This window comes from Lotus japonicus, chromosome 1 (genome assembly GCF_012489685.1).
Source record: "Lotus japonicus ecotype B-129 chromosome 1, LjGifu_v1.2".
Classification (NCBI taxonomy): domain Eukaryota; kingdom Viridiplantae; phylum Streptophyta; class Magnoliopsida; order Fabales; family Fabaceae; genus Lotus; species Lotus japonicus.
Window position 1 is genome coordinate 34,999,990 of NC_080041.1, and position 22,452 is coordinate 35,022,441.

At 39.3% G+C, this 22,452-nt stretch overlaps 1 protein-coding gene across 2 annotated transcripts; it reads left to right on the forward strand.

Annotated features, from left to right (window-relative positions):
- The first annotated feature begins 303 nt into the window (after positions 1-303).
- LOC130734522 (oxysterol-binding protein-related protein 1C-like) lies at positions 304-7,352 on the forward strand. 2 transcript variants are annotated; one of them, XM_057586969.1, is made up of 10 exons: positions 304-1,031; positions 1,556-1,912; positions 3,089-3,188; positions 3,364-3,815; positions 4,025-4,180; positions 4,823-4,990; positions 5,086-5,226; positions 5,372-5,602; positions 6,158-6,271; positions 6,961-7,352. In XM_057586969.1, the coding sequence occupies exons 1-10, from the start codon at positions 516-518 to the stop codon at positions 7,132-7,134; spliced, it is 2,409 nt and encodes an 802-aa protein (XP_057442952.1). In that variant the 5' UTR covers positions 304-515; the 3' UTR covers positions 7,135-7,352. The 2 variants fall into 2 exon arrangements, with proteins under 2 accessions (XP_057442952.1, XP_057442953.1); XM_057586970.1 differs by having other exon boundaries at positions 3,367-3,815.
- The last annotated feature ends 15,100 nt before the right edge of the window (positions 7,353-22,452 follow it).

The following is a 22,452-nucleotide window of genomic DNA, read 5'->3' on the forward strand; positions in this document are numbered from 1 at the left end:
CCAACTCCATTGCCATAATCATCACCACCACACCACAACCAACTCCACATTACCACTACTACCGCCACAAACCACCACAAGCCTTCACCACCGGCATTGTCGCCACATCACCCTTCGTCACCACCACAACCATCATCTCACCACTCTACAACACTACCACCACCCCTACTTCTATAAAATGAAACTAATGGAGAAAGTATGAAATTATCAAAATTTTGAATTGTTTTTCCAAGTGTAACAAAAAGTATATTCCTTATTATTTATATTATTATTTATTATTTATTTATATTACTGAGAACCCGTAACCGTTTTTGAGACCTTCACGCGAATTTACACTTCCTTCTTCCTCTTGACTCTTCCATTCCATTCTCCATTTCTCCTCCTTCCGATCATGAACCTCAATCTAACCGTCACCGTCATTCCCGGTTGCGCAGCCACTCTCCGCCGCCGCATCGCCGCCGTGGAATTCAACCACTCCGCCGTCCGTTTTCCACAATTAACAAATTGACATATTCATGCATCCTCTCTGCTGCGTCTCCGCCATCACCGACAACTCTTCTCCGGTCAAACCCTCACCGTCCGCCGGTCCCCTCGCCGGCCTCTCCATGCCTCCCTTCCCTTCCGCCGTGAGATCCGAATCGTTTCCCCGTCCCGCCGGCCACGGCCACGTCAGTCACAGCGTCACCAACGGCGGCGACTGCAGCCGCGCGAGTCAGCAGCAGCAACAGTTGCCATCGACGTCGACTTCAGTGGCGGTGGACGTTAGGATCAACGACCTCGTCGGGAACGGAATCTCGGGGATACTGCATAAGTGGGTGAACTACGGTAAAGGATGGCGGCCACGGTGGTTCGTGCTCCAAGATGGTGTTCTCTCTTACTACAAAATTCACGGACCCGATAAGATCGTCGTCAACCCGGAAACCGAGAAGGGATCCAAGGTCATCGGCGATGAATCCATGCGTATCATCTCTCGCAACCGCAAATCTCACCGTTCCCTTCAACGAAAGCCCTTTGGTGAAATCCATCTCAAGGTTCATCCTCCATTTCCCTTTGATTTTGCTTTGCCGTTAATTTTTTATTGGATTTCATTTCATTTCGGTTTCTATTTCCATCATTAGCTTGTGATTGCTGTTGTTGTTTGCTAGAGGAAAATTTCAGTTATGAAACTAGGAATTCAGAATCCCCTAATTGTGGTTTTAATACATAAATATCTGATTTAGTATATAGAATCTTACCCAAGAAGGGTAGCTCAGTTGGAAACGCAGGCTGAGTGTGTGGGAATAGCTCTCTGGTTCAATCCCCACACAATACACTACACTCTGGGGGTGGGATGAGGAGCCTTAATTGTGACTAAATCCTGAATCTAGCGGCATCCAAAGGGTGACCGGGTACAGGATGTGTATACTAAAAGTATATAGAATCTTTGATGTGGTTGCATGATAATTGATAAGGCTATTGAAATGGGGGATTCTCCTTTGTTGTTTTGCCCTGTTTGTCTTGTTTTTTCATGATATTTGTGTTTGTTATCTCAATGGAAGAAAGCTTTTAATTGTAGGTTTCGACTATCCGCGAGAGTAAATCAGATGACAAGCGCTTTTCCATTTTCACTGGGACGAAGAGACTGCACTTGAGGGCTGAGACTCGTGAGGATCGAGTGGCGTGGATGGAGGCCTTGCAGGCGGTGAAAGATATGTTCCCTCGTATGTCCAACAGTGAGTTGATGGCTCCAGTGGACAATGTGGGCATTTCAACTGAGAAACTGAGGAATCGGCTTCAGCAAGAAGGTTTAAATGAGGCAGCCATTCAGGATAGTGAGCAAATCATGAGAAATGAGTATGCAGCACTGCAAAACCAACTTCTGCTGCTCAAGCAGAAGCAGTTGATCCTAATTGACAATTTACGACAATTGGAGGTACATTTAATGAAAAGTAGCAAACGCCATGCCAATCAAACTGGCTATTCTTGTTGAATTTCTACTGCTGTCCGGAAAGCTGGTCCTTCTTAAAACTCTTTCAAATTCTCAGCAATGAAGGGGGAGGATTCTGTCTTTCTCCTTTTTGTTTAAAAGAAAGTACAGAATTGGGTTTCAACTTGTAGATATGTGAATTGTCAAGTTTTCCCCTAATTTTTGAGTTGCTCTTTTGTATATTTACATCCAAAAGCCAAAAATTAATGGCTTCTTTCTGGAGTATAATTGATTGAATTGCAACTGCAAGTAATAATATCAGTATTCTTCAGTCAATTTCTTCCCCCTTTACTACCCAACTGGTTTGCAGCGAGCAGTTAGTCCGTATCTTTAATTCAGAATAATTAGATTAGATGTCTTAACTAGTTCTTGGGTGTCATTATCAGTGTTTTTGATGATTTAAATTTAAATATAAAACTAAAAGAATGATGCTCTGGTTAGTAGGTTTATAATATGAAGTCTCAAAACATCTTTTATTTTCTTACTCCTTGTGATGACTTTTGAATGTATTTATAGAAGAATCCTATCAGAAATTATTCCTTCGACTTAATATGTATCCGTTCAACTGAATGCTGTTTATCAAATTTTGATATATGTTGAATGATACACTACTGAGATATTTCTGGGTGGTGTTTATTTATCTTGCTGAAAATGTCTTCCACCAGTTAAAGGCCTTGCAATGGAGGATTGGATTGACTAATCATCAAATATACTATACCTAATTTTGAGTGTTCTTATGATTTGTTTATCCAGTAGTTTCTGGCGCTTTTGTTTGTTGGCCACAAGCTAGCAAATAATTAGGCAGGTATTATTTGATGATTCATTTTGCACTGAAGTATTTTCTAAATGCCCCTTCCGGAAATACAGCCTTGCTGACCTCCCTTGCCAATTGCTTGGTTAATTTGAAAGTAGAAAAAATGATTTAATATTTCTTGTCAAGCAACAAATGGATTTCACGGTTTTCCTCTTGTTAGTCAAAATGGTTTTCTATCCTTGGAGACTTCTTTGTTTGACCTTTTCTTTTGTGCTTATTTAGTTTTTATTTATTGACTTATTAATCACGGATAACATTTTATTTTCCTTGTGTAGTAATGAACTTTTATTTGTACTTCATTATTGCAGACAGAGAAGGTTGATCTGGAGAACACTGTTGTTGATGAGAGTCAAAGACAGTTCAATGATGAAGAGGCTTCCTCTATATTAAGGCAGGAAAAATTTAGTGGTAAGTGTTTGAAGTTTGAACAATCACACATTCATATGTTTAAGATCTTTTTATTGCTTGATATGATTTTGGTTATGCATTTTCTTGAAACTAGAAAGATTTAGATGCCAGCTATTATCTTTGATGTCTGATTCCGTATGAACTCTAACCGTTTTCTTGCATTTTTTTGATCCAGAAGCAAGTGCAAGTGAGTCTGAGGATGATAATGATAGAAATGATGCGGCAGAGGAAGAAACGGACGATGAAGACACTGCCTTTTTTGACACTCGGGATTTTCTGTCGTCATCCAATTCTTTTAAAAGTAATGGATCTGAGTTAAGGGTTTCATCTTTCTCTTCAGATGATGAAGGGCTCTTAGCAGGTGAATCAGAAGATGATATCGACCCTTCTATTAGATCTGTTGGAACCAACTATCCTCTTGTTAAGCGGCGTAAGAAATTGCCTGACCCTGTTGAAAAAGAGAAAGGTGTCAGTCTTTGGTCTTTGATTAAAGATAATATTGGGAAAGATCTAACTAAAGTATGCCTTCCTGTTTATTTTAATGAGCCTCTCTCCTCTCTGCAAAAGTGTTGTGAAGAAATGGAGTATTCATATCTCCTGGACCGAGCATATGAATGGGGAAAAAAAGTAAGTAGGGAAATGACATGCGAGTTTTTTACTACCCTGCCATTTTGCGGCATATTCTTTTCTACCTGTATTGTCAATGTCGTACTTTGATTTGATATGAGAAAAGCGTATTACTTTGGTCAGTTTATATTTGTTGATACATCTTAGTTATTCAACGCCTTACTGGGTACATTGTTCCAACTTTTAAATTCACTGATGATGTCATGCAGGGTAATAGCCTCATGAGGATTCTCAATGTTGCTGCTTTTGCTGTATCTGCCTATGCTTCAACTGAAGGAAAAATTTGCAAACCGTTTAATCCATTACTAGGGGAGACATATGAAGCTGACTTTCCAGATAAAGGCTTTCGTTTTATCTCAGAAAAGGTCTAAACTAACCCTTCATGTTGATGTCATTAATACCTCATCTTTTCTTTTTGTATACATATATATTGTGATCATATATGTGTTAATCATGTATTATTTGATACCATAGAACAGAGCATAGAGGAGGTGCGAGCTGCATAATGCTTTTTGTACTAAAATGTTAATGATGAGAGAAGTTTCCCCATTCCAAGGTTAGGGAATGCCACAAGCCTTAATGAATGCTCAGGACCATATTAAGAGATAAACCTATCATTTATGGACCGCCAGCAAGAATTGAGAATGGTTTGTCTATGAGCATGGGACTGTCATTTGTGGTGGTTATATTACCATATCTGTGTTTATTAGTTGTCGAGAAATTTCGTAGGTATCAGTTATTTGAATTCCTTAGAGCCTCATGCTCCTGGACGAAAAGGAAAAGGTGTTCCTGGTATGAACAAACATTTTGATGGAAAACTCAAGTAGAATTGTGAAACTACCCCACATAAGATGAATGAAAGTTGATGTGATGTGACTGTGTTCTTAAGGCCCACAGAACCTAATGAAACATAATAGAAATTGAACTTTTACTCGACGAGTGATATGCTTATGCCTTTTACGATCTCTGTTTACAATTTCAATAATTATTATTCTGCTTGCTGTCAGGTCAGTCATCATCCTATGATAGTTGCATGTCACTGTGAGGGTACAGGTTGGAAATTTTGGGCGGATAGCAACTTAAAGAGCAAATTCTGGGGCCGATCAATTCAACTTGATCCTATTGGCATTTTGACTTTGGAATTTGATGATGGTGAAGTATTCCAATGGAGTAAGGTATGTTTAACTGCTTCCACTGTTACGTGTTGAATGGCCAAAATTAAAATGCTGTGCACATTTGGTACTAAACTGAAATAGACATGTTCTTTCAGGTTACTACATCAATATACAATCTCATATTGGGAAAGCTCTATTGCGATCACTATGGTACAATGCGTATACAGGGAAACCGAGAATACTCATGTAAACTGAAATTCAAAGAACAATCAATAATTGAACGAAATCCTCACCAGGTGCTGGATTGTTTCTGTTCTACAGATTCTGTCTTTTCAGAGGATTGTTTTGCTATGATATATAACTTATGTGTAATATAGTATTTGACATGTGAAACTTTGTTGCAGAGCATACTTTCTTATTGTAGTTTACCTGCTTTTTCAGGTTCAGGGTATTGTTCAGGATAGAAATGGGAAAACATTGTCTACATTAATTGGAAAATGGGATGACAGCATGTACTATATTAATGGAGACCATGGTGGGAAGGGTAAAGGTTATGAATCATCATCAGAAGCCCATCTTCTATGGAAGCGGAGCAAGCCTCCCAAGTTTCCGACTAGATATAACTTCACTCGCTTTGCCATCACATTAAATGAACTTACCCCTGGATTAAAGGTCTCTTCTTTTAACTGATACCTTCTTTTGTGTTGCTGATCTATCTGTTTGTTTTTTTTTTGCTACCTTTTCCATGTCATTTTTAGCAAACATGGATCCTTAAATTGGAAAAAAATATTTACTTGTATCAGCAGGGGAACATTTTAACCATTTATATAATATGGAAGAGCTGAAAAGTAGTACTACCTCCGTTCCAATTTAAATGTTCAGCGAGAGAAGAAACACACATATTAAAGAGTGCAATTAATTTTGTTAATTTTCATAGAAGTATTAGTTGTTTTCCTATTTTACCCTCTAGAATGTGTTTTATCTTCATTTATTGCTCCTAACATGGGCATTATTAGGAAAAACATCATTTAATGCCCTCTTGAAATGCTAAGTGGACAGATATATAGGAAAATGTTTTTTTATTGAAAGTTGACAGTTAATAAGGAACGGAGGTAGTAGTTTATATGTAACAAGAAAGGGACCAAAGTAGCCACATCATCAAATTCAGCATGTTGTGTGTGTTTGGCATTTGTTTAATATTGATTATCAATTGTATTCTTCACACAGGAAAAGCTGCCACCTACTGATTCCAGGTTAAGACCTGATCAAAGGTATTTGGAAAATGGGCAGTATGAGATGGCGAATTCAGAAAAATTACGACTAGAGCAGCGACAACGGCAGGTAGATGTTTCACTTATTTATGCATGTCATTTGTTGATTTCACTCGTAAGGTAGATTGTGTTTGATAGACATGCTATAATGTGAAAAAAACAAGATATGGAATCTATTCCATTTGTTATATTTTAAAAATAAAAGAGTTGTTAAAAAAAAGAACTGTACAATAAAACATGAGATAGAAGAATGACAGATCATGGTTCCAACAAAAAGGGTAGTAGAACCAAAGAAAACAGAAGAAAACCTTCTTGTATCATTTCACCCCATTTTATTTTGATCCCATGCCAAACTTAACCTGATATTCAGTGCATAATATCATGTCAGAATTCCTTAAATCTGACTGTCATCACCATTAGCAAGTATTCTGTGTAGTACAAACATATTTGACAAGTTGTTCCCAATGTGTGGTCTCATCTAACCTCGAGTTGGTTTGGATGAGTTTCCCATGCTTATTCCTTCTGGATCAAGCAATATTGGTTTACATCTTATAAATAAGTAAATTGAGTAGTAAGAGAAAGTTGTTGAAAATATGATTGAAGAGAAAATGTGTGTGAATGCATTAAAATTGCTATAGGTGTCACACTGAAAGGAAGAAATAGGAGTGTTTATTGTGCTTGTCGATTTCGTGTTATATTGTGTAATTAAACCTTATTAGTTCATGTTATTGACTTAACATTTTTATGAACTGGATTCAGGCTCGGAAGATGCAAGAGAGCGGTTGGAAACCACAGTGGTTTGCTAGGGATAAAGAAACCGGTAGCTACCGCTTCTTAGGAGGGTATTGGGAGGCCCGAAAAGAAGGAAACTGGAACTCATGTCCTGACATTTTTGGCCAAATTCCTCCCGATCATCTTTCAGACGAAGGATAATGTACAGTGTAGCTTGTTATTTTTTTCCTCCAATTATTTTTACTGATGGGTGTCAGATGACTACTACATCACAGTTAAGGTACCCAATGAAATTCATGATAGTCAATAGTTTGAAAATATGAGCAGGTAAATAATGTAATTCTTTCAATAGGTTCGTATAATCGTTTTCTAATTTTTAATTGATGAAATCAATCTTTAAACCTATGATTTAATGTGAATGCATTGTCTGTAAAAGAATTTTACACCAGCATCCAATGGTTTGTCACTTTGTCTCATCAGAAGGTAAATTTTAAATGTTTCACATGACTATTTCTGAGCATATAAACTGATGTGGCATGAAAAGATTGGATGCCATGACAGGACATCAAAATCAAACAATAAACACATCAATGTTAAATCGCACTTTGTCACTATTCATTTTGATGATAACAAAATTGTGTGTCTATGATGTATTTAGAACAGGTATAAACAAAAAAGGAACTAAGTGAACATGTTTCATTGTCTTTGTCGCCCTTTCCTTGTGGTATTTGTGAGCGAATGGGTCATGAGGAACGTGTTTTCTTTTGAAGTCTTAATACTTTTTCAACATTTGACACGTACAATTTTATTAACTATTCAGACAATGATAATAAGTGGTTATATGTATAGATAAGTTTTGAGATTGATTATTTAGTTGAATTGTGAGTAGATACTTTAGCTCTTAAAGACATGAGATCGATCATTGTAATTTTGAAACTATGAAAATTAGTAATAATGCCCCTAATCCTTACAAACTTAACTTATGTTGGTCATTCTGTCTTCATGTGTTATATTCTATTAGCAAACGTGCGAATGTGGCTCGTTCCCTAATCCAACGTGCCACATGTGCATCTTATTTGCAAAGAAACAAATTTATCATCCATTTGGTCCCCTCCACCCTACCTCAAATCCTACATCTTCTGCTTTTCCTCTCTTTCACCCACCTCCTTCCCCTCCATCCACGTCCAGTTGTAATCAGGAGTTATGGCATAATCTGAAGTCATGGAGAACCATGACCCAAGGCTAGGTAGTGGAGCAAGGAGGTGTCACGAATGTAAGTCAACACATTGTGGAGGGACCTCTCGAGTAAGTTAATGATGCTCCACTACATTTGGCTAACGAGATTAACCTGTACATTCATGTTAGGAATATCTATTTCATGCTTTTGACAAATTGTTTTTCACACTATCTAACAAATCAGACAACAGACAATTTCTCAATTGTTGAAGGAGAGATCTTGTTGTAGAAACAAGATGCATCACATTTGAAATATCTTGAGAACATGATTGCAATTTTGCTTTATAATGAACATCAAGTGTAATATGAAAATAAACTCAAGACATGACAATATTTGACAGGCAGCAGAAGCTTCACCTCTTTGAGAACAAGTGGATGCTTGATCAATAATGTCTGTTATAAAAGCTCACACGGGGTCATATATTTTTATTAAGCTATAAATAGAATGAAAATGAGATCTCCATAAAAAGGGAAAATCATGTAATTGCATGTGTTAAGGAGAGGAATGTATTTTACTCAATTAAATAACTCGTGAAGAATTAAGCGGTTCGGACATTAATCAACTAAATTCCAACTCGTTTATTTCTTTGACTAACCCAATTGGATCAGTTAATCTGCGAGTCAAAACAAGCCGACCTTAAACATGTCAAGTTAGAACTTAAGCATGTTAACTAGTCTGTTTCCAATTTCTAGGGCTGGTGGAAGATGGGGAACCACCGTGAAATTTGTGAGTCCTCTTGCGACAACTTGACGACGCCATCGAGAAGAGAGAGAATCAAAAGTGAAAATCATGGGAGTTTGTTTCAAGGTTTGTGATTAGTTTTTCAGGAATAACCTTCCAAGGAAGAATATGATTACTGGGTAAATTTCATAAATATGTTTGGTACATTATTAGTATTCCTGGAAATGTAGTTAAGTTTTATTTAATTTTAAAATAAAAAAATTAGAAAATGTGATAGAATGTGGTAGATCCGTAGATGTGAAAAATTATGTTTTTAAACTTTAAATCCACGGGAATTTAAGATTCACAACCTATTTGAGGGCAATGAAATGTAGGAAAGTTGGTTGGTATTTCATTCTCAGAAATAATTGATGCCCGGAAATATGAATTTATAACCTTCTAGCAAACATGTAAATGCATGTCCCAACCTCAAAATTCCCGAAAATGTGTTTCCATACCTCCAAAGTCCAAACAAACGCTGAAAAATTGTTATTTGTTTTAATTAAGATATTGTCACATATTTATTCACACTCCATGGCCACTCAGCGGTATGAACTTACTTGATGAGTTTTTTTCACAATTAGTTAAAAATTCTAATTAACAATAATACACTATCTATTTTTTTTTGACATAAACCAAATTTCATTAATCAAATAGAAGCGGAAAGTACACAATTGGATAGAATCTCGTCGATACCCGGAGGAGCATCCGATATCCAAACAAAACATTGACCAGATAAAGCAAACTTTGCCATAAAGTCGGCAACCATATTACCACTGCGACAGACATGACTCAAACTACAGGAATTAAAACTAGACGATAAAACAACACAATCTGACACAATAGAAGCTACGTACGACAACTAAGAAGAAAACCTAGACCAAGCTTTAACAACAGACAAATTATTCGTCTAAAAAATAACCTCCTTGAATCCCAAATCAAGAGCTATACGCATTGCCCATCTAACAGCCATGGCTTCAGCTACCTTTACATCCCTCGTGTGGAACTCACGTCCTGCTGCAGAAACAAGAACAACTCCACTAGTGTCTCGCGCCACCATACCCATTCCACACGTACCATTAGTAGCGGTGGCAACATCTGTATTCACCTTCACCACCCCCAACGGTGGAGCACGCCAACCAACACCATGCGAACTCGAGGCACCACCACGAACCATTGCAGCTGGGCCATCATGATCTCCATCCGACACCACTCGCACCGAGTTCGCAAGCCTCCAAGTCTGCTCCGGCGATAGCTTGATGCTCTCAAAAATCCACTTGTTCCGGCGAGTCCAAATTGCCCACAATAGTGTGATCACATGTTCTGTAACAGCTTCATCTTTGAGCTTGAAAAACTGATATAACCATTGCAGCAACGTGCCTGAACTAAAAGATGGAGCAGGAGGCATAATAGAAAGCGATGATCCAAACCAAATACATCTAACCTCTAGACAATCCATCAACGCATGAGATATGGACTCTTCATGCAAGTCACAAAAGGGGCAGGCAGCGTCAACCTCCATTCCGCGGCAGACAAGAGCTTCCCTCACGGGCAGCACCTCTGAGCAAGCTCGCCAAACCAGATCCTTACACCGTGGAATAGCCTTCGAAGACCATAGAAGCCTCCAGAAATCATCAGGTACACCAAAAGTAGAGGAAGCAGGGGAAAGTGCAGCAGCACTTTGCATGATAAAAGCATAACTAGACTTTATAGAAAAGCACCCATCTTCAGTACCGGCCCAAACATAAATCATCAATCAGAACCATGCGTGATAGAGGAATCTGTAAAATTTGAGCTGCTTCATAAGCTGAGAAAATAGTGGTCACCAAATGTGTGTTCCACGTCCTACGTTCATGATCAATCAGATCTGCAACCATAGCTACTTGATGTTGGTGAGCCATGCCAGAAAACAATTTAAAGCCACCAATAGAAGGGACCCAAGAGTCATCACATATTCTAATCTGTTGGCCAGAACCCACACGCCAAATACCCCCCTTCTCAAGCACCCAACGAGCTCCAAAAATACTGGTCAAGGTATAGCTTGGTCTTGACCCCAACTTAGCACAAGAGATGGGCATGCGCTTGTGATAACAAGCCTGATATACCTTTTCCAACAAAGACTCTTCATTCCTCATTAAACGCCACCACTGTTTTGCCAACATAGCCGTATTGAAGGATTTGAAAGACCGAAAGCCAAGGCCACCATCAATCTTTGATTTAGCAAGCTTCCCCCACCGAACCCAGTTGAGGCCTCGTTTTGTCACATCTCATCCCCAAAAAAAGCGATTAATCATAACCTCAATCTCCTCACACAACGACGTTGGAAGGGCAAAACAGCTCATGACATAGGTTGGGATTGCTTGCACAACTGATTTCACAAGCACCTCCCTACCTGCTCGCGACAAAGCACGCTCATTCCAACTCTTCAACTTCTTCCACACTCTCTCCTTGACAAACGCAAAAACCTGAGTTTTCGAACGACCAACAATGGTAGGAAGACCCAAATATCTATCAAAGCGATCCACTGCCTTCACACTCAAATGCTCTGAAAGCTGATTAATTCTGGTAGTAGGCACGTTACGGCTAAAGGAAAGCTAAGATTTATCTAGATTGATCTTCTGAACTGAAGAATCCTCATAGAAACCCATAATAGATAGGATAACATCGGCTTCATCCTCCGAAGCATGAGCAAATATAACACTATCATCCGCAAAAAATAGGTAGGATATCGCCGGACCACCAGGAGCTACCCTCAACCCATGCAATCTTGACTCCACTGTTGCATTAGATAACATAACTGAAAGGACCTCAGCACATAGAATGAACAAATACGGGGACAAAGGGTCACCCTGGCGAAGGCCACGCTGAGGGGAAAAAGAAGACGTAGGTCTCCCATTAAGCATAATTGAGAAATAAACCGTACGAACACATCCCATTATGAGAGAAACCCAATGAGGAGGGAACCCCATTTTGGTGAGCGTCTACTGCAAGAAATCCCACTCCACTCTGTCATAAGCCTTTGACATATCTACCTGTAGCCTTCTTCTTCATAAAGTGGAAGCATTCGTAGGCTATCAGTGCATTATCTGTAATCAATCGACCCGACACAAATGCACTCTGAGTATCATCCACAATAGTTGGCACAATCTCCTGCAGCCGACTAGCAAACGTCTTGGTCACAAGCTTGAAAATCACATTACATAAACTTATCGGCCTGAACTGACCAGCAGACGTTGGCTCCTTAACTTTTGGAATCAAGACTAACAAAGTATGATTAATGGACTCCGGTGAGGCTCCGTCATTGAGGATACCAAGAACCACACGAAGCACATCATCACCCACCACATGCCAGAACTTCTGATAAAACATTGCAGGAAGCCCATCCCTCCCTGGTGCCTTAGACAGATGCATTTGTTTTAAAGCACTAACCACCTCTTCTGCAGTAAAAGGGGTAGAAAGAAATACCTTATGAGCATCAGTCAGACGGTCACACACTAACTCAGTAGCCTCCTCCACTCAGGACGGCCTGGAGGAGGTAAATAAATCCAGAAAGTATTTCTTCAACACGCGCTCAATACCCATCACATCTTTGAATAACACACCTGAATCATCTCTAATTTTGGTAATTGAGTTTCTCGCCTGCCGCTGAGAAGCCTTCCGGTGAAAAAACTGTGTGTTTCGATCACCATGCTTGAGTCAAGAAGCACGTGAACGTTGGCTCCACCAAATTTCTTCCATATGTAACAATCCATCCAATTCCCTCTCGGTATTAAACATATTTTCCATCACCTCCTCGGATTTAGGCAACTTTTGGAGGTCCAGCAGCTTCTTCTTAAGACTTTTAATGTCGCGCATGAAATGTCCATATTTTGCTTGACCCCATTCACGTAAATTCTCCCCAAGGAACTCTGCTCGATTGGTCCAAGCTCCTGAGCAATGCTGCCAAGCCACTGTCACGACCTCCTCACAATCAACTAAGTCTTCAAGCCACAACTGTTCAAACCGGAAAGGACGTCATTGCCTACGAGGGTCTCTCCTTTCTTCCGCTGAACAAGAAATCATAATCGGACTATAATCAGATTGGTGGCGAGGGAGGTGATCAACCCAAGTCCTACACCAACCGCTCGTCCAAGCCAAGTTCATAAGAGCAAAGTCAAGCCTTTCCTCAATATCATTCGGTTCTGTCCTCATATTAGACCAAGTAAAGGGAAGACATGGAAAACCAACCTCCACAAGAGAGCATGTCGCAAGAGTAGAATGGATATCTTGGAGATGTGCAACATTAAAAAGTACCCCACCTTGTTTGTCTGACGGGGATAAAACATCATTGAAATCACCACAACAAAGCCAAGGTACGTCATCTATCGGCTTAAGAGACAATAGCATGGACCAAGTCAAATGCTTCCTAGCCAATTCAGGATAAACCGCAGAGACTAGACCTTGCGTTGTACCATCATCCATTGAAACCATAAAATTAATAACATTCTAAGAAGAAGAGACAACGGATACTAACATCTCTCTCCGCCATAGCAAGCACAAGCCGCCACCTCTAGAGTGGCCCATACCACGACAATCTACAGCATAGTGATTAGGAAAACGATAATGGCCACGAACACGCAGCCATTCTGCCACCGTTCTACGAGTCTCCATAAGAAAAACAACATCAGGACCTTCTGAGTGGATGAGCTGTTTTAAAGCTCGTACTGCCTCTGGCTTCCCAAGCCCACGACAGTTCCACGATAATAGTTTCATTGTGCCCGGCGATGCTGCCCAGCAGCATCCGCCGATATTGCATAAAAAAGAATCTTCCTAGGGGGTAGAGAGTGAAGCCCAACCTCCCCTAAGACCTGGTTTACCAACACTGCTTTGTCCTTAGGACCCACACTGGCACCACTATCTTCCTCAAGCTCCATATCATAACTTTGTTTTCGTTTTTTATTAGGCTTAAAAGCCTTTGTTGCCCCTGATGTTTCATGTTTGTACAAAAGACACCCCTCATCTATTTTTGTCCATGTTGGTACCCTCAATTATACTGAAAAGTGTAGCAAGTACCCCTCCTTCAGTTTGACGTTAGAAAACTAACGGAGGGGCTAACGTCGCTTTTCCATTTTTTTTACATGCCACGTGGATAATAATAACAACATTATCAAAATTCTGAAATGGAAAAAGGGGTGGGGAGGATTCGAACTCATGACTTATAAGTAGCAAAACACACATGTAACCAATTGAGCTACATAGGTAATTGATATATATATTACAAGAAAATTTAATTTATATCATCTCCTTCATCATCATCAATTTCATATCCTCTTCTCCTTTTATATCCCACGCTCCAAGCAATGTCGAGAAGCACGACGCCAGGGTCGATAGGGAGGTAAACTCTCTCTCACTCAGCGAGCCATGATTTCCAATTCCACGCTCCAACTAATGTAACCCCAGAAGCTCCAATTCATGCCATAAAGTCACTATCTCTGTACATTTTCATCGTTGATTCCATCACTTTTTGGGTTCTTCTTCGCATGGGTCTGGGATTCCTTTTTAATAATTTTAGTTTAAATCCAATTGGGGCTAGATCATTTATTTTATTACTATGGCAACAGAGATGGGTTCAATCAGAAGCGTGAGATTCAATGTCAGATCTAAAGATTTATGTATAGAATTTGTTTTGGCAATTTGAAGTTATGGATTTAGCACTGCCGGTCGATGAAGAAGAAGGAGAAGGAAGCAGAAAAGGATATGAAATTGATGATGATGAAGGAGATGATATAAATTAAATTTTCTTGTAATATATATATATATATATATATATATATATATATATATATATATATATATATATATATAGTTCTGAATATTTTTAATGTCCTTGTTTAGTTTCTTTTTGTGGTGGCTTAAGTCTGATCCAGATCTATACTGCTCAACTATTAAGAACAACGCAGAACCTAACTTATATTTCTAATTTATTTATCTGTTTCTATAAAACCAGGTGATGGCGATGATACTTACGGGTGAGGAAGATCTATCTTTCTTGATGCTTCGCTCTTTCTCTTCTAAGCTTTCTTTCAGATCTTCCCAACCCTCTTCTTCTTCTATCGATCATGCAGTTTTATACCTATCCTTCTCTTGCAATTGGATTTGCCAGAATCCAGATTTCATGTCGAATTTTGAAAAGACCTTAGCATCATGCAGTCTGGCTAAGAGATCTTTCTTGTTGGGGATAGGATATCTAATCCACCAAAGGGCTTGATTGAGAGGTTTGTAGTTAATAACCAGCCTAGGGGTTCCCCGTTCTATCTCAGCTTGTTTGTTGACATAGAAGGCTGCACATGACCAAGGGCTCTTACTCTTGCGAATAAGTTTCTTTTCAAGGAGATCATTGATTTCCTTTTGGCATAAATGAAGAAGTTCTTCATTCATTTGAATAGGCCTAGCCTTAGTTGGAATCTGTTTGTCTGAAAAATCTTTTTCATAAGGAAGTTCCACCATATGGCTCTTCCTTTCCCAAAAAGCGTTGGGTAGATCAGAACAGATACTGGATTGAATATTTTCCAAAATATTCTCAATCCTTGATTTAACAGAAGGTTGTTGCAATTGATCCTCAATGGTTCTGTAAGAGATTTCTTCCCTGAGGAAGTTGATCTGCTTCTCCTTGTAGGATATGACGTTCAAAGTCTTATCTATGGGAGGTTCAGAGGAACAGTGATGCCGTTTTCGTCAGTATTATAGGGGAAGAGCTTCTTAATGAAAGGGGTCCCTATAATGATTTTTTGACTCAAATTTCTGACTAACAGAAATGGAGTTTCGATTTCAAGACTACCATTTTTGATGATAGCTGAGGGGATTTTATACTTGATCTTTAGTCTAGATCCTTCAGCAGCGCTGAGCTTCTCAGTAGTTTTCTCAAAATATCTGGTGGGAATGAGTCCCTCCGAGATACAACTGGAATCTGCCCCTGTGTCAAAGAGGGCAGGGATTTCGAGAATAAAATCTTCTATGAGGATTTTGACATGGATGAAGAATTTCTGAATGGTGACCTGGTTAATACTTTCCAGAAAGTCTTCGCAATTGTTGTTAGGAGCAGGATTGGAATCAGGTACAGAAGAATCATCTTCCTCATAATTTCTAGTCAGTTTTTCCAAGATAAGCTGCTGACTATTTTGGATTTGTTTTGAGACTTTTAACCTCAGTCTTGAGGGAATTGACTTCAGATTGAAGGTCTTGAATAGTGACGGGTTTGACCGTAGATTTCTCAAGACGCTTGAAAGTATCTCTAAGATTGAATTTATTGGTGGTTATAGGACTTTTGGGAGGCCTATCTTCAAGAGTAGATCTGAGGCGTTCCAAATAGATTTTCTTTTCCTCAGGATCAGGGATAGAATTAATGGCCCTGAAGAGAAGATCTTGTTCATTGGTCAAAGTGTTGATGGACAAGGTATTGACGGAAGATGATGATTGAGAATCATCATTCTGAATTTGATCTAGGTCTTCAGAGACCTCAGAATCCGAAGGATTAGATTCTTCTTCATCAGAAGTTTGAATGAGGAGATTGTTGATCTTGTCCTCGATCTCAGGTTCAAGATGAAGCTCAGAGATTCTCCTTTTGAGTCTGCAATACCTGCTAATATGGCCCGGCTTGCCGCAGTTGTAGCAGGTAACATCTTTTCCTTGAGAGGGTCTAGTCTCAGAAGGGTTCTATGGAATTTGCGACCCCCTCTTGGTATCAGAGCCTGATGGGGAAGTAGGAACATGCTAAATATGTTAGATATAAGTTATTTCTCTGTTCTGTTCTTATATAATTAAGCACTATGGTCGGGATCTGGACTGGTAGTACACTTTGAACTAAACTAAAATGAAAGCTCTTTTGAAAACCTTCTAGGATTATTACTATTCAGACTTATGATCATCTCTGCAGCGGAGGCGTTGAAGGCAGTAAGTCCCTGTGTGGCAGTAAGTCTATATTGGCCATATTACAGACATCTTATTAAGTTCTGAATATTTTTAATGTCCTTGTTTAGTTTCTTTTTGTGGTGGCTTAAGTCTGATCCAGATCTATACTGCTCAACTATTAAGAACAACGCAGAACCTAACTTATATTTCTAATTTATTTATCTGTTTCTATAGAACCAGGTGATGGCGATGATACTTACGGGTGAGGAAGATCTATCTTTCTTGATGCTTCGCTCTTTCTCTTCTAAGCTTTCTTTCAGATCTTCCCAACCCTCTTCTTCTTCTATCGATCATCCTCATCAATCCAATCAATTATCCAAATCTGTCTTCAAAGAAGAAATTCATTTTGAAGATATCAATCAAGATCTTGACAACTGGGAAATTCCAAAAATTTCTCATGCTGAGATCTACAAACCTAACGGATCCTTTTTCAAACGATCAGATTTCATTATCAAAACCGTTGAGCAAACCTACAAGCTCAGATCTGATGATGAAGAAATCCATCTGCTTTCCGAGAAAAGCATCAAAGAACATATCAGCAAGAACTTCAACTATCTTCATATAGGTAGTGTTCAAGTTGGTCTTAAACCCCTAACCAGGAAATCTCTTGACATCGCTGTACTCCTTTGTCTTAGGGATGTTAGACATAATCAATTCCATGACTCCCTCTTAGGAACGGTTGAAACCAGCCTGAGTAATGGACCAATCTTTTTCAATTGCTTCCCAGATCTAACTGTTAGTCTGGAAGATAAAAACATCCTTGATGTCCTCTTCCTAAATATCAAGCTTCACGGCCTTGATATGAAGGAGGATTCCATTCCCATCTCCTTAATCTACAGGGTTCAATACAAGGTAATGAACTCTATCAAATCTTATTTCTTGCGAACCAATTGAAAGAAATCTGGAGAAACAACTCTTTTCCTTACAGATTATGATAAGGCTAACGTTATTGTTCCCAAAACCATCCAATGGAGTGATATCACCCTTCCAGAGAAATGGTCTTTGGAAAAGGCTACTCCAGCCCAACCTGTTGAAACTCCTGAGTTTCGTGAAATCATCCAACACCAATCTGGCCAAGTAGATCTCATCTTTGATAGGAGAAATTCCTTCTCTATCCCTAGATCTATTAGGACATCCTCAAATGATTTCCAATCCGCCATGTCTAGAAGATCTTTTTCTATGACTAGAAGGAACCAGCCTGAGTCTAGTGCTCGACCTTCCCTCTCTCATGACGGATCTACTATCCATTTAGCTGGATATGTCAATACTACTCCTGTCAAAACTACCTATGACAAGAGTAATGAAGATCATCAATCCACCTTATCTCCAACGTATTCTTCTCTAGAAACCCCTGGAGAGACTTCTGATTTCATTGGAGCAATTACTTCCGAATTTGTCATTGACAAAGAAGGTATCCGAGCAGACTTTTACTCTGACCAATGGACTCAGCAAAGAAAATGGTTCTTTGCAAAGTATCAGGGTGAAAAGAGAAAGAAGATCCAAGAAAAATTCTATGGGTTCCTTGAGAAAACCCAGCAAAACATCTTCTTTTTTGAATGGTTTCAAGATTATGCCAACAAGAATTGGAAATCTTACCCCTTCCAAATTGACATGGTTAAATGGCAGCATAAGGATGGAAAAGAAACCCTTTGTAACCTGCCACCTAAAACTCCTTTCCTTCTTAAAGGAGCTCAATCTACACTTGTCCTAGCTTCTCCCTTCAAGACTAGGAAAGAAGAAGGTGATGTCACTGGTAAAGACATCAAAGACCTCATGGAACAATCCAATTATACCAATAAGTATCTTCAAATCCTTGGAGAATCCCAAGTGCAGGATTCCTCTTCCAGGAAAGGAAAAGAAAAGGTCAAGATTGAACCTTCCTCTTCCAATCTTGATATCCCTAAAGGATGTCAACTTGAAAAACCTCTTTTCAAACCTTTTCAAATCAGTAGCCGTTCCAGACACTCGGCTCAAACTCTTCGAGCAAAAAAGGAATCTGACAATGAGCTCCTCCAAAAGGTGGTAGAGCAACTTCAGCTTCTCAAACAAGTTATTCCTGAGACTCCGGAACCTCCTGAGACTCCGGAACCTACTCCGGAAGCAGTTTCTAATCCCACTATTACTGCTCCTCCAAAAACTCGTACTTCTACTCGTAATACCTCTACTTCTTTAAATAATATTGAAGATGGTAAGGTTGAGTCTGATTCTGATATTCAATCTATGAAGTCTGACGTTCAATCTATCAAAAGTATTCCGGTCAATACTGTCATTCACAATTCTAAGAATCAGTGGAGAAAAGAAACCAAGCTCTACTATCCTAGAGCTACTGCTCCTGATCTTCTTTTAGAAGAATCTTCAAACTTCAAAAGCTTCAGTGCCAACAATGTCTATGAATGGAATATTGATGGTGAAAACGAGTATGGCATCACCAAAATCCTCCAAAATATGACTATGGTAGCCACTGCCTATGTTACCGCCAACAATTGTCCTGAATCTCTTATCGTTGAAGTCTTGGTTGCTGGTTTCTGTGGCCAGCTCAAAGGTTGGTGGGATAATTATCTCACTCAAGACGAGAAGGATCAGATCTTGACCGCTGTCAAGACTGATGAAGAAGGCAATCCTATCATGGAAGATGGCAAATTCATCTCTGATGCTGTCAACTCCTTAATCTTTACCATAGCCCAACATTTTGTTGGAGATCCTTCCCTCATCAAGGACAGATCTGGTGATCTTTTGTCCAATCTTAAGTGCAAATCTTTGGGTGATTTCAGATGGTATAAGGATACCTTCCTAACCAGGGTTTACACCCGTGAAGACAGCCAACAAGCCTTCTGGAAAGAGAAATTCCTGGCCGGTCTTCCTAAATCTTTTGGCGACAAAGTTCGTGAGAAACTTAGAAGCCAAAATCCGGGGGGAGAAATCCCATATCACACCCTTAGTTATGGACAGCTCATAGCTATCATTCAAAGAGTTGCTCTCAAAATCTGTCAGGATGACAAAATCCAACAGCAACTCACTAAGGAGAAGTCTCAGAATCGCAGGGATTTGGGTACTTTCTGCGAACAATTCGGAATTCAAGGTTGTCCCAAGAAACCTAAACCCAGAAAGCAAGATCCTCCTCCCAAACAACAATGGAGAAAGAGATCTAGCAGGAATGATCATAGGAAACCCAAGCCTAGATCAAAACCCCAATTTTCGCAAATTCCAAAGAACCCTTCTGAGACTAGACCCTCTCAAGGAAAAGATGTTACCTGCTACAACTGCGGCAAGCCGGGCCATATTAGCAGGTATGGCAGACTCAAAAGGAGAATCTCTGAGCTTCATCTTGAACCTGAGATCGAGGACAAGATCAACAATCTCCTCATTCAAACTTCTGATGAAGAAGAATCTAATCCTTCGGATTCTGAGGTCTCTGAAGACCTAAATCAAATTCAGAATGATGATTCTCAATCATCATCTTCCGTCAATACCTTGTCCATCAACACTTTGACCAATGAACAAGATCTTCTCTTCAGGGCCATTAATTCTATCCCTGATCCTGAGGAAAAGAAAATCTATTTGGAACGCCTCAGATCTAATCTTGAAGATAGGCCTCCCAAAAGTCCTATAACCACCAATAAATTCAATCTTAGAGATACTTTCAAGCGTCTTGAGAAATCTACGGTCAAACCCGTCACTATTCAAGACCTTCAATCTGAAGTCAATTCCCTCAAGACTGAGGTTAAAAGTCTCAAACAAATCCAAAATAGTCAGCAGCTTATCTTGGAAAAACTGACTAGAAATTATGAGGAAGATGATTCTTCTGTACCTGATTCCAATCCTGCTCCTAACAACAATTGCGAAGACTTTCTGGAAAATATTAACCAGGTCACCATTCAGAAATTCTTCATCCATGTCAAAATCCTCATAGGAGATTTTATTCTCGAAATCCCTGCCCTCTTTGACACAGGGGCAGATTCCAGTTGTATCTCGGAGGGACTCATTCCCACCAGATATTTTGAGAAAACTACTGAGAAGCTCAGCGCTGCTGAAGGATCTAGACTAAAGATCAAGTATAAAATTCCCTCAGCTATCATCAAAAATGGTAGTCTTGAAATCGAAACTCCATTTCTGTTAGTCAGAAATTTGAGTCAAAAAATCATTATAGGGACCCCTTTCATTAAGAAGCTCTTCCCCTATAATACTGACGAAAACGGCATCACTGTTCAGCATCTTGGACAACCTATCTTGTTCAAATTCTCTGAACCTCCCATAGATAAGACTTTGAACGTCATATCCTACAAGGAGAAGCAGATCAACTTCCTCAGGGAAGAAATCTCTTACAGAACCATTGAGGATCAATTGCAACAACCTTCTGTTAAATCAAGGATTGAGAATATTTTGGAAAATATTCAATCCAATATCTGTTCTGATCTACCCAACGCTTTTTGGGAAAGGAAGAGCCATATGGTGGAACTTCCTTATGAAAAAGATTTTTCAGACAAACAGATTCCAACTAAGGCTAGGCCTATTCAAATGAATGAAGAACTTCTTCATTTCTGCCAAAAGGAAATCAATGATCTCCTTGAAAAGAAACTTATTCGCAAGAGTAAGAGCCCTTGGTCCTGTGCAGCCTTCTATGTCAACAAACAAGCTGAGATAGAACGGGGAACCCCTAGGCTGGTTATTAACTACAAACCTCTCAATCAAGCCCTTTGTTGGATTAGATATCCTATCCCCAACAAGAAAGATCTCTTAGCCAGACTGCATGATGCTAAGGTCTTTTCAAAATTCGACATGAAATCTGGATTCTGGCAAATCCAATTGCAAGAGAAGGATAGGTATAAAACTGCTTTTACTGTTCCTTTTGGGCAGTATGAGTGGAACGTTATGCCTTTTGGGCTAAAGAACGCCCCATCTGAATTCCAAAGGATTATGAACGAAATCTTCAATCCTTATTCCAAATTCACTATTGTCTACATTGACGATGTTCTAATCTTTTCCCAAACTTTAGATCAACATTTCAAACATCTCAATACGTTCATCTCTGTAATCAAAAGGAATGGCTTGGCTGTATCCAAGACAAAGGTCAGTTTGTTCCAAACCAGAATCAGATTCCTTGGTCACAACATCCACCAAGGAACCATCATTCCTATCAATAGAGCCATCGAGTTCACGGATAAATTCCCTGATCAAATCATTGACAAAACCCAACTACAAAGATTCCTGGGTTGTCTCAATTATGTTGCGGACTTCTGTCCTCAACTCAGTACCATAATCAAACCCCTTCATGATAGACTCAAGAAGGATCCTCCACCTTGGTCCGATATTCATACCAATGTGGTCAAACAAATCAAACTTCGTGTCAAGAATCTCCCTTGTCTTTATCTCCCTAATCCTCAAGCTTTCAAAATTATTGAAACTGATGCCTCTGATATTGGCTTTGGTGGTATTTTGAAACAAAAAGGTTTTTGACAAGGAACAAATTATTGCTTTTACTTCAAAACATTGGAATCCTGCTCAGCAGAATTATTCTACTGTCAAAAAGAAGTTTTAGCAATCGTTTTATCTATTTCAAAATTTCAATCTGATTTGATTAATCAAAAATTCTTAGTCCGTGTGGACTGCAAATCTGC